Source organism: Synchytrium microbalum (genome assembly GCF_006535985.1).
Source record: "Synchytrium microbalum strain JEL517 chromosome Unknown SmJEL517_scf0012, whole genome shotgun sequence".
NCBI lineage: Eukaryota > Fungi > Chytridiomycota > Chytridiomycetes > Synchytriales > Synchytriaceae > Synchytrium > Synchytrium microbalum.
This window is the reverse complement of record NW_022158361.1, coordinates 371,853-383,947: the sequence shown is the minus strand read 5'-3', so window position 1 is coordinate 383,947 and position 12,095 is coordinate 371,853. Positions and strand designations below refer to the sequence as shown.

The following is a 12,095-nucleotide window of genomic DNA, read 5'->3' as shown; positions in this document are numbered from 1 at the left end:
GCGAACAGCAATGAGGTCTGCAATTGCGATACATGACATCTTGCAGAATATCATCTTGAAGTTTGACCCTGCGTGGTACGTGGGTCTCCTCTCTCATTAGTAATTTGTCTTCACCAACCACATTCTTGTTACTCAAAGGAACTGGACTGGTCTAGGCTGTATCCTAGCAGTAGAATCATGTGTCAAGACTCTGGCATCCTTGTCGTCCCTCCCGGACATGTCAGGTTTATTAGAGATGGCACGAACCGCATCCAAATCACTAGACAGTATCAGATGGCAAACAAATTTGGCCGTCACGGTTAGGAAGAATGCTAAAGAGACTGTTGCTATTGCGGAACGGCATCTCGCAAAGGATGGAGGTGTGGTTGTGGGCCATAATGTAGATTCTTTTGTAAAGGTCGGGGACTCCCCAACCATTGTAAATGGAGCTGTAAATAATACACAACACATGCATACATAGTAAACAAGCTGCATCGAGTACTTGGGATTTCATGTCTACGGGCTACAGTACGAGAGGCAAACTTCAACTAAAGTGATTCGATTAGCTTTGCTATACCCAATAATCAGTAATCACGTACAGGCAGATTGTAATGTAACGTCTTCAAGCCACGTCTATGGCATTTCCAAGGCTATTTATTTCCTTGTTGGTTGTCTCCCACTGCGCATTTTCGTCCTATAAAATTCACCAAAAAACTGGCAGAATTCCAAACATTGAACAACAGTGGATATCGACATCAGGTACGAACCAGAACAGCCGATATACACTGCAAGGCATCGCGCAATGCATAGGATCTAGTCAGTCTCTCTTTGGATCTAATATCTGCAATGAGCTGTACATGACTTACAAACTGCTCACATCTTGTCCACTCTCAAACTCTAGATCTGCGGGATTATAGCGACAAGAAGGTGTGTATACGATGGATGCAGGATTTGCCATGACCTTGCCTTACTTCTTCCTGTTTATATCGTTTTTACTCTCAGAATCCAACTTGCGGCTTTGAACATCAAACTGACAAACGACCAACTCGTCCATTCTGCAATAGGCAACTGCGCCAGGCTATCTCCATCACTCCACTGGTATACAAGAATTCTGGAATATATCCGGTGAGACTCGTTTCAGCCGAGTCGAGGAGGGAAACTCTTCCAAGACATCCTCTCTCTACACACACTCTCGTCCACATCTTTGGTTTTATCTCAACCAAAGTGTTGAAGCACTGACAAAACGATGATGCTAACTCTAGAGAGCATGCGTATTTCTGTTGGTGGGACTGTAAGCATCATTTCCTGGATGTCAAGGTAAGAATGATGAAGCGTATTGGCTACGTACACTCGATTATATGGCCGAGAGGATTTCAAATCCACTGTCTGTATCGCTTCAACATTCGCTAGTTGTCGTGGTGCGAGTTGCAAGTGTTGAGTGTTTGCTGAATCTACGTTTGCCGTTCCAAGTCTCGAGGCTCACGGATGATCGTAGGCGGCAGCCTATTGTGACAGCGTTCGTTTGAAAGAGTTCGCAAGCTTCATCTTGTGTAATCACACAATTCAGAAGTACCAAAAAAGACCTAGAGACCCAAGAGATCAATGTCCGCTTGTCAACTAGCTCAACAGACACACACACACCACCATTCGCATATTATACATCTATATATTCTTTCGCCAGCCGACAATACGTACTACCTACAACCTATTCCTTAACCCCATACTGATCCCGATACGCCTTAATCTCCCCCAAATATTTGGTATACTCTGACCTCGTCTCCTCCAAATACAGCACAACATCCCTCAAACATACAATACTCAACACGGGCACCCCCAAATCCCTCTCGACCTCCTGTATCGCACTCATATCCCCACTATTCCCCCTCTCCTGTCTATCAATGGCCACAATAATGCCGACCAGCGTACCCCCCTGCGCGACAATAACATTCATGGACTCACGTATGGCCGTTCCAGCGGTAATCACGTCATCGATAACCATTATGCGATTGTTTTTGAGTGGATGGCCGACGATGGAACCACCCTCACCGTGGTCTTTGGCTTCTTTGCGATTGAATGCGTAGGGAACGTCTTGGGCGAAATCTCGAGAGAGGGCTATTGCGGTGCATGCTGCGAGAGGGATGCCTTTATATGCGGGGCCAAAGAGGATGTCGAATGGGAGTGGTGATGATGGTGATGTTGCATTACCACTGCTAGCAGGATTACTATTATTATTTCCATTTTTAAGGGTATTAGCTCTATCCTGTAAAGCCGAAGCAAAGAAATGGCCCAGTTTCGAGAGCGCAGCTCCTGTATTAAAGTTTCCCATGTTGAAGAAGTAGGGCGATTGGCGACCTGATTTTAGAGTGAAGCTGCCGAAGCGGAGGACTTGCCGCTCGAGACAGAATTCGATGAATTCTTTCTTGTATGGCTGCATCGTCATGTTGGCTGTATACGTATGTATATATATATGCTTGGTTGACGTGTTTTTGGAGTTTTGATGTTTGGATGTGATGAAAGAAAAACGACATACAGCAGAACAAGAGGCGTCGGACGCGTTATTCGAATGAACATTGGACATCTATAGAGCTCAATATTTTTCAGAATTTGACGAGCCTGTCCTTCACGTTGTGCTAAGCGAAGAAAAAAGCGCTCCAATAAAAATTTCCGCGGCAATGCCTCAGAGCTAACTCAACCTTTCCGACTTTGCCAACCTTACTCGATATAATCCTTATATTTATCTTCAACTACACAAGAAAAACATCTTTGTAGTCGACTTGATCCCCAGCGGCAAAAACGACACAAACCCAGCCTCCTTACAATATTCTTCAATCATCACCGCCCCTCTGCATTCCCAACACGTCCCAACACCTTGCCCTCCCCCACTCAAGCTGCAAGTCATACAATGAGCAACACTCACACTCAGCATAAACACACCCCGTGGATTCATATTCTCTCTCAGAGAATTACCAGATAACGGTTCAGCCATGAGATACTGTCCAGTCGGTTTCAATGCCTGCTTTATGGATTTGAGCCCTTCAAGTGGTTTGGCCAGATCATGGATGACGTCCAATGTAATGATGAAATCAAAGAAGGATGGTGGGAGTGTTTCGGCGGTTTTGATTTCAAACGTCACGTTAGGAATGTTTCGTAGTTGAGCGTTCTCGATGGCTAGTGTGACTGATGTTGCGTCCATGTCGTAGCCGTATATTTGGCTGTGGGTGTAAAAGAGTTGGTCCAAGTGAGTGGAGTGTAACAAAACTATTGCTTTCATTGTGGCATAAAGCAACTGACAAAAAACGATATATGTACCAGGAAGGATAAGCCTCAGCAAACTTGAGAGAAGCGTGTCCTGATCCGCACCCTAAATCCAAGATCTTGCAGGGAGTTCCACTGCTCAGCTTTTCATGTAGTCCTGGTACGGCTTTGATATAGTCCAATATGACGCCGTGGTTTGAAGCTGGTGCGTTGATACGGTACAGTCCTTGTGGTAGTTCGGGTCCATAGTCTTTGAATGGAACTCCACCTGTAGGAGGGATAAGAGATGAAGTTGGTCGAATGAAATAAGAGTATGGTAAAATCTCCGAGCGAAAGAGAAGGCAAAACCACTCCGGATGCTATGATCAACGAAACACCACCACAGCGACTTTCACAAGCATATGAATACGACACAACATTTAACAAGACAAGGCGTCCTCAAACCTACCTCCATTCCTAGCGCACTCAGCGAGCTGCTTCTTGATCGTATAGAAGCTTGCAAGCATGCTAGTCCACCCAAGTCCAAACGACAAGGAGCTGTCGTCGGCGACATTAGGCACATATGCTTCGGGCAGAGAAAACGAGTCTGGGTCATGGAAGGTGACTATTTCGGCAGCTGCTAAAGTTGATAGGATCTCACGGACATAGCGTTCCTATGTTTGTGTATAGTTTGAGCAAAAAGAAGGGAGATGTTGGTAGGGGGTTTGCGAAGTACGAAACAAGCATTGCTGCAACACGAATATCGCAGCTTACGTTCAAGTTTGCACCATCGGCAATCTGTTTTGGTGTTTTCATAGGCTGATGTGCCATGTAACGCAACAGGCCAATATCATCTGATGTTGATGAAGGTCGTAAGTGGGTGAATGGTCGAGAAGGCGACATGGAAAAATTAACATGTATGCGATTTCATGTATGAAATCGCATGAAAACAACATCCACGTGAAGAAACGACTACACGAAAACCTCGCTACCAACAAACACTACCGTAAGCAATGGAGCTTACCAGCTACCCCCAGCACGAGGAAGAGCAAGGCATTACTGGTTATGCCGGATAGCTTTGTCTGGAATTCTTCTGTAGTCAAGTTGGTCATTTTGTCGGGTTTCTAAGGTGTCGTGGTGAGAACTGTAGAGGTAACACTTGCCGTGCGGGAGTTGAGGCCTTTAAGAGCTCTGTTGAAATTAGAGGGACAGTAATTCAAATCCAAATACGGATATTCTGTCGCGTCTGTCACGTCAATGATTCTTGCTGCCTTCTGTTGCAATTGGTCAGATGCCATGTAGGATGTAGGATTGTGAGGAGATCCAAAAACACTCGACTCGACCAAGTGATCAACCACTAAGGCATATCACTGATATTACAACGACGTGATTTTATTGATTCTCCTATCGTTTCGTGATTGATGTGAACAAGATCTACGTGATTGCCGATTTTCACACGAAACCCCACGATGCGCTGATTCCGCTGATGCAAATCATTTGCGAGAAATCATGATCAGTTCAACACGATAGTCGGTGATATTAGGTCCAGCCTATAAATTCTATAGATTTGACACGACCGTTTTCCGCAAGTAACGACATCCTCTGCAAAATCATTTTTTTGACTGAAAGCACAGTAACAGAGGAGAATGCATACATATTTGGAAGAGCGATACGGCTTAAAATTAGCTGAATAATGTCTTGTTAACCACATCTCAACTATTGGTTGTAAAGCCTGTCTGTGGAGCTTGTTGACGTTCGCGACGGCTGACGAAGACCACCCTAGAGGATTTGCAGCATTAGGAGACTTTGCAACCATTATGTCCCTCCAAAGTTTCATTGCAGCTTCAAGAAATCTGCGGCGCTTGAGAGTAGATGCTCATAACTCCGATTTGCGGCAGTTCGTGGCAGACACTGAGAAACAGTAAAAGCCTGAGAGGGGAAACTTACGCAGGGCTCAATGCGACTTAGCTTTATTCGCGTTGGAGTTTGGAAACTTTATTTGAGCTCCTTCGTATTGTAAACTGCACTCCTCCGAATGGAATTTAACGACGCTGATTAACCTGTAAGTAATCTCGCTGATGTCTCGTCGAAAATCCAGGCTGCACAACATCTTATTGATTCTCATAGTGTTTGATGATCGGCCTTCGCGACGATCATGATCGAAGACCTTCGATTTTCAACTAACCCGACGTTGATTGGGGAGATGAGCAAATGCAAATCAGCATAAAATCTTGATCAACGAGGTCACCATGCGAGGTTTCCGTGCATGCATGCCGAGTATTTCCGAGATGAATTACAGTGGAATTGCAATAACGTGAGCCAGCTGCCACTAACTTGAGTGTGTTTGTGAGAGGCCGAGAGATGAAGACCACAGGAATGGATATGGGAAAGAAGGGAGGGACTCTATTACCATCTGGTCGCAGATCACCATAAATTTGGATATTCAGACGAGGCCTTATGGGATGTTTGATGTACATAATTTCGATTTGCGGCGCCTGCATTTCTTGCATAAGTATGAGAAACAGCAAAGCATCTGAGACTCGAAATGATTTAAATAATTTCAATGTATAGCAGAGAGCAGAACTAGACTTCTTATCGCGAAAACGAAAAATTCCCAAATTTGAAACTCAGGTACAAGTTAGAGAGCGTCTTTGAAAACCATTTGAAAAGCATTTGATACATATGTTGACTATTTTCATAGATGAACTCATTTATAACGCGAACCGGTACAGTCTTCCTATCGGTAGCTGCTTTGTAAGCTTCGAAACCCCTTCATCAAATCCAGATTTCTAACGAACCGGTTCGGCAAGTGAGACATGAACCTGCAACCTCCGCTAATCATTCTTCAACCAAACAAACAACACAACAAGTCCTCGAATCTACCTACATATAAATCTATACTACCGCATACTATGGCTCCAGTTAAAGTCGTCATCGGTACGTCGTGTCGTGTTTATGTGTATTATAAAATTCATCAGATCAGACAGACAACTAACGCAAATCCACTTTGATTTTCTCGGTTTCTAGTTGGTGGAGGTCCTGCTGGTATATCTGCTGCCACTGCTCTTGCCAAAAACCCTCAGGTGTGTCTCTCCTCCACATTGATCCAGAAAAAGAAACAACCTCGCGATCATGCACTGACTAAATGAACTCTTCCTTTTTTGATCACATAGCTCGAAATCACTGTAATCGAAAAGCACAAATCATTCGCATATCACAACTATGCTGGTCCGCGAGCATTGGTGATTCCAAAGTGGGCCGATGCCATCTTTGTGGATAACTCGAATCTGTTTAAGGATAACAAGGTACGTAACGACAAAAGTGTAGATATATGAATGGTTTCAACTGAACTAATCATTGGTGTTTGCACATAGGCCAACAAGATCGTCACTGGAACTGCCAAATCAGTCAAAGCACATCAAGTAGAGCTTGAAGATGGAAGCATTATTTCTTTTGATTACGCTGTGTTGGCTACTGGGTCTACAAATGCCAGCAAGAGTAAGTTTGGCCATTCACCATGAGAATGCTGCGGTGTTTTTTGTCGTTGAGAGTCGATTCTTATGATGTGTGCCATAAGCCCAAGTTGTTGATGCTGATATGATGACTGCCTGACTTTTCTCTCGTATTTAAATAGCCAAATACGATGACAAGGCTGACGGCATCAAAGAATATCATACCATTGCGGAGAGTGTCAAGAACGCCAAAACTATTTTGATTGTCGGTGGTGGTGCAGTCGGTGTCGAATTTGCTGGTGAAGTCGCAGCTCAATATCCTACCAAGAAGGTATGCCATTGCTCTGTGATGTCATTGAACGAAGAGAAAAATGGCATGCACCATAGTCCAATATGTCAATACTCCATCTCACATTACTCACTTCCCATTTGAATATCAGGTCACGCTAGTCACCTCCCAACCATACCTCATCAACGAGCACTTCTCCAAAACACATCTAACCAAAAAGATAACCGAAACTCTATCCAAAATGGGTGTCACGGTCGTCCTCAGTGAGAAAATCGTCAAAGGCGAAGATGGGCACATCTTGCCTAACGGTGCTGATTACTCGTTGACTCCAGCAACAGTCAAGAGCGAAAGTGGCAAGGAATATACTGCTGATGTGGTGTATTTGGCTGTTGGTAATGCTAAATTCAATACGGAAGCTATTGCCGATGGACTTGGTGAAGGTGTGCTGAATGAGAAGAAGGAGGTCAAGGTCAAAGAGACGTTGCAAGTTGTTGGATTTGATAATATTTTCGCATTGGTGAGTTTCAGATCACCAAAAAGATTGTTATTTGAAGTTTGGCTCATTGTGAAACTTTTACATATTCATTCCCAAATCTGCATGATTTGTAACCTTTTACTCTCAATCAGGGAGACATAATCGACACAAAAACACCCAAAGTAGGCTTCGTAACCCAATCCCAAGGCCCCATAATCGCCAAAAACCTCGCATCCATACTCGCCAACAAACCACTGACTGGTAAATGGACTTCCGCAAGTGCACTAGATGTGATGGGTGTAGCTTTCGGGCCTGCTCATGGTGTGGTGTATACGCCGCTGGGTATCTTTGGAAATTTCACTGCTCGTATGATGAAGAGCAAGACAATATTCTTGCCTGCTACGTATGATAGTGTGCATGCTGGGAAGGTGCCTGAAGGGCTGTTCTGAGAGGTGGTTGTTTATATTGGAGAGGGGGGTTGGTCATTCTGAATCTGCATGTTGTGGTGGTACTGTATTTGCATCTGCATTGTCGTTTAAGTAGAAGAATCAATATAGTTGATGGTTGATTATACACGTGTTGATTAGCTTAATTTGCTTTGATTCTCACTTTGAGTGCGAGGTGGAGAAGTGTACATGGTGATTAACAGCGGATTCTTCTGCCAGAAGGACGCAATATCAAACTTTGAGCTCAACACAACAGATAACCTCAGCAAAGAGATAGAAACGGGACATACACCTTTGAAGGTTCTGATATGACGATTCATCGAAACGGCTGTTGGTGGGATTTGTTCTCAACCACAAATCACTTCTTTTCTATAACTGCAGTCTTGGTTTTCAAAGGAAGGAACCAACCCGTCAAAATACTGCCAATATGCAAACCGCCACTCGCTTCAGAATCCGGATACCAGGATCGATGGGTTGTTTTGTTCGTAAATTTGTCAACATCATCCTGATTTCCTTACAAACAACTTTCCAACTTGCGTAAGATGTAATATTATCCCAATTTCTAGGATGGACGGTAATATCGCAAGCCTCCTCGGAATATCAACCTTCCTAAATCCAGCGGAACATCGGAATCTCGCAAACTTGGGAGTCCAGCTACGAGCATCATCCATCCAACGATCCGAACAATGAATTCATCGCCTGTAGCTATTGATGTAGCTGCTCATGCTGGTGATGCGACATGTCAAACAAATTCGGATGTTAGATGCCAATATGTATACTGGAGTTTTGTGAGAGCAGTACGTAACTTGACATGAAAGTTCGCATCTCTCTGTGAGCCACTAGTACCGTGTTGTAGTGCTGGGCTGTTGGTTGGGGATGTAATGCTGCTCGGTGTTCTAATGGTTGTATTCCTTTCAACCGTTACGAGGCAAAAGAAGTTAAAATTGATGGTTCAACGTAGGGGATCTACAAGATAATCCGATCAACGAAGCTGCTGGTCTATACCCTTACACTTACGAAATCAATTTTGATGTATGCTGCAATGCCATTTTCGATTCAACGACACAGATAGTCGAGACAGCAAACGTTTCATACACCATCACGTCTGGAGTCTCAAGAACAGACGAGTCGTCAGTCTCGGGAGATATGCTATTAGACGCTCAGTGGCTTACACGATACGATTTGAGATGGATTATGATTTCGGTTATGCCGAGACCTTATGTGTAATTTCCGGTTGATGCTGTAAAGAGAGAAATTGCGGCTACTTCTGGGGGCGGTAGTGTAGTTGTTGGAATTATACTATTGTGTTGTTAATTGCCGGTACGTTTAAAAAAATTGCCGTCATAATGTGGGACTTTTTTGGTTGCTGGAATCAAAGTGCTTTTCCCAAAGCTAACACTTGGATTTTCGTTTCGTTTAGATAACACAAGCACTTCGTGTCCTTCAGAAGACCGTGAAAATGAGAATAAAGAATTGGTCGGTATCACTCGATGATCAAGTGTTGACTGATTCTATCTGAACGACCCTCGACGCTCGTAATCTAAGCTTTGAAAGCATGGATGGCACAAAGAAACTTGTCACAACAAGCTCTGTAGCTGAGGTGAAATCTAAATCAAGTCATTTAGAATCCTTTCTTTGAACACTGATTGTTGTTGCTATGGTGACTCATTCTTTGCTATCCAAGTTTCCTCAGGAACCTTGTCGAAACCAAATACTCAAGTGAAACAATACCGTACGGAGTTTATATTGGGCCTGCTAAAACACCTGTTGCTATGCCTCCTCCTTCTGGTGATCACCGTTTAGAACAACAGAGGCAAGAGGTTACCTGTCGAGTCACAGGGTTGTAGTAAAGAGGATCGAGACTTGCAGCGCGCTGTGTGATCAGTGTAATAACGCATTCAAAGGTTTAGGTTGGCTCGTTCCATTTTATTGTTGGATCATACTCACGTCAAATAAAATATACAAGTTTGAAAAGTGTGGAGATCACGTTCAGGATGTTATTTTAATTTATTGATCCATGCCTACCAAACACGTCGAAAGTCAAGCACTGCCTGATGTTGTTTTCAATAAATTCTTCCTTTTTTTAAGCTTTTTTTCTTCATTTTTGCTCCAAGAACGCAAATGGAGCCAGACGAGCTTCTAACCACCATCCTCGACAGATTAAGCACATTACCGACCAAAGAAGCATCAAATTTAACATCGACCCTCTCTGATTTCGCTCACGAATCATGGTTTGAGCTCCTAAATTTACATCGGCCATTGGAGCATCTAGACGCTATTGCAACCAGCATTACAACTGGAAGCCATCATGGTGGCAGTTTATCATCATCAAAGAATAGCAATAGTACACTGTCGCCCAAGCAGGCTGAATCTGCATTGACACGATGGGGATTACGGGTTTCAACATTGCTTGAACAAAAATCAGTCAAGCAACGGATTGATGCTATATGTTGTATACAAGTAACAGTGCAGCAGTCATCTATTTTGTTGAAGAAACATGGTGTTACTTGGACTAGTCATCTGTTATCTGCTATACAGGTAAAAGGAGTACTGTGTGGATCGTAAAAAAAACCTGGAGCCTCAGAAGAAAGACGACCTAACCGTGTTCTAAATGTAGAAATCAACTCTTATACCACTGCAACGTCATGCAATGTCAGCCTTAACGGATCTCGTGGTGGAAAGCACCGTGATGGCTGAATCCAATCGAGAACTCACTGGACTGCAAATACCTAAAATATTGGTTGCTTTACAAGCTATAGCGGATGCACATCATCATGCCTTACGAGTACGTTTACTGTATGGATAATCAATTCATTTTCCTTTTTTGACCCATGTTGTTTGAATAGAGTCACGCCCTCGAATCCCTAAATCGTATTACCTCTGCTGCCTTATCTGCAGCTCGCAACCACGGAGACAGGGCCGAAGAACTATTGAGACGAGTAATTGATGGCTTCACAGCTAGTACATCCGATGATGTACTTGAGATTGTAAAGTTGTGGTGTACCACGAGACCTAAACCTGTTGGTGATGCTGTTGAATCGCCATTGGATGGGTTGGTTTTGACTGTACATCTGATATTGGATAAGATGTTTGCTGTTGATATTAATGGTGCTGTGAATGGTAAGGGGTGATGCTGAAGCTCCAATAGTGCTGATTTGTGTTGATCTTCTTTTGTCAATTTGATAGGAGTCACATCAACGTTTTTGAACATCCCGCTTCCCAAATCTGGTGATGAGGATCTATTCACTGTGTATACTGAACTGTTTCGAAGGGCTCAGATGCTGCTTCGAGTGCTGCGAGTCTCACTATTGTGAGTGCCGAGCTCTGTTTTGATGATTCACCAGCAACAAAGCTCTAACCTGTCTTCGTCTCTATAGAGCAAGCTGGAGCAGACAACTCACTATACCAGAGCAGCACTTGATGAGACTGTTGGAACGAGTTGCTTCTGGAGCTGATGCCATGATGGTAATAGCATCTCGTTTTTCCACTTTTTTGTTCGTTGTAACTCATGCGTTTCATTCGATATTTTTTCAGATGTCAAGGGAGGCAAGCAAGACAGCTAAACGTATTGTGCGTCTCTTGTTACCATTTCTTCACATGGAAGCGTTACATCTAGTGCAAACTTGTGTTAAGAGGTACGTGGTGGCTGTCGAAACTCTCTTCCGTTTGCAAGACATGCCTAACCGCCTTTCTTTAGACTGACTCCAATGATGCATATTCGAAATGAGACTATGTGGACATTCATGTCTCATATATGGGGTTATACTGCTGAGAATCGGTATGTTGATGATTAAGTGGCTGGGATCGTGTAAGCCAATGTCACCAACTCTCTTATTTGCTTTTTTTGGGTATATTTTTTAGGATGCTGGCAGTACAATGGCACAAAGCTGCTTCCAAGTGCATCACCATTATTGGACTACCACCAAAGGATGTGCAAGTCAAGGTCATGGAGGCCATTGTTGCTCAGATTCGTGGATTGTATAGTGTGGATGCTGCACATGCTCTTCATGGATTCAATCGTGTGGTGAGTGTCTCGAGTTCATAGCTAATTGTTGCTTCACGGTTTTTTGTTTTGGCTCATGAACACGACTAATACTCTCATTCTCGACGTTAAGGCATCAAAACGACAAAAGGTTGGTGATGTTCCGATACATTCTGATGTTGTGAATGAAGATAATGATGCCACATTCGCCGTATCTGGTGAGTATTGACCATCCTTT

General features: G+C 43.6%; 2 protein-coding genes across 2 annotated transcripts; one reads left to right on the top strand and one right to left on the bottom strand.

Annotated features, from left to right (window-relative positions):
* Positions 1-1,684: 1,684 nt before the first annotated feature.
* Positions 1,685-4,325, bottom strand: SmJEL517_g02750 (orotate phosphoribosyltransferase; the record flags this gene model as incomplete). The annotated part of the gene is made up of 6 exons (XM_031168678.1): positions 1,685-2,424; positions 2,947-3,191; positions 3,289-3,502; positions 3,683-3,887; positions 3,988-4,067; positions 4,238-4,325. 6 exons carry the CDS (start codon positions 4,323-4,325, stop codon positions 1,685-1,687), a joined length of 1,572 nt encoding a protein of 523 aa, XP_031025378.1.
* A 1,704-nt stretch (positions 4,326-6,029) lies between these two features.
* Positions 6,030-7,878, top strand: SmJEL517_g02749 (uncharacterized protein; the record flags this gene model as incomplete). The annotated part of the gene is made up of 7 exons (XM_031168677.1): positions 6,030-6,150; positions 6,241-6,296; positions 6,387-6,518; positions 6,588-6,711; positions 6,848-6,996; positions 7,106-7,471; positions 7,582-7,878. 7 exons carry the CDS (start codon positions 6,030-6,032, stop codon positions 7,876-7,878), a joined length of 1,245 nt encoding a protein of 414 aa, XP_031025360.1.
* Positions 7,879-12,095: the final 4,217 nt, after the last annotated feature.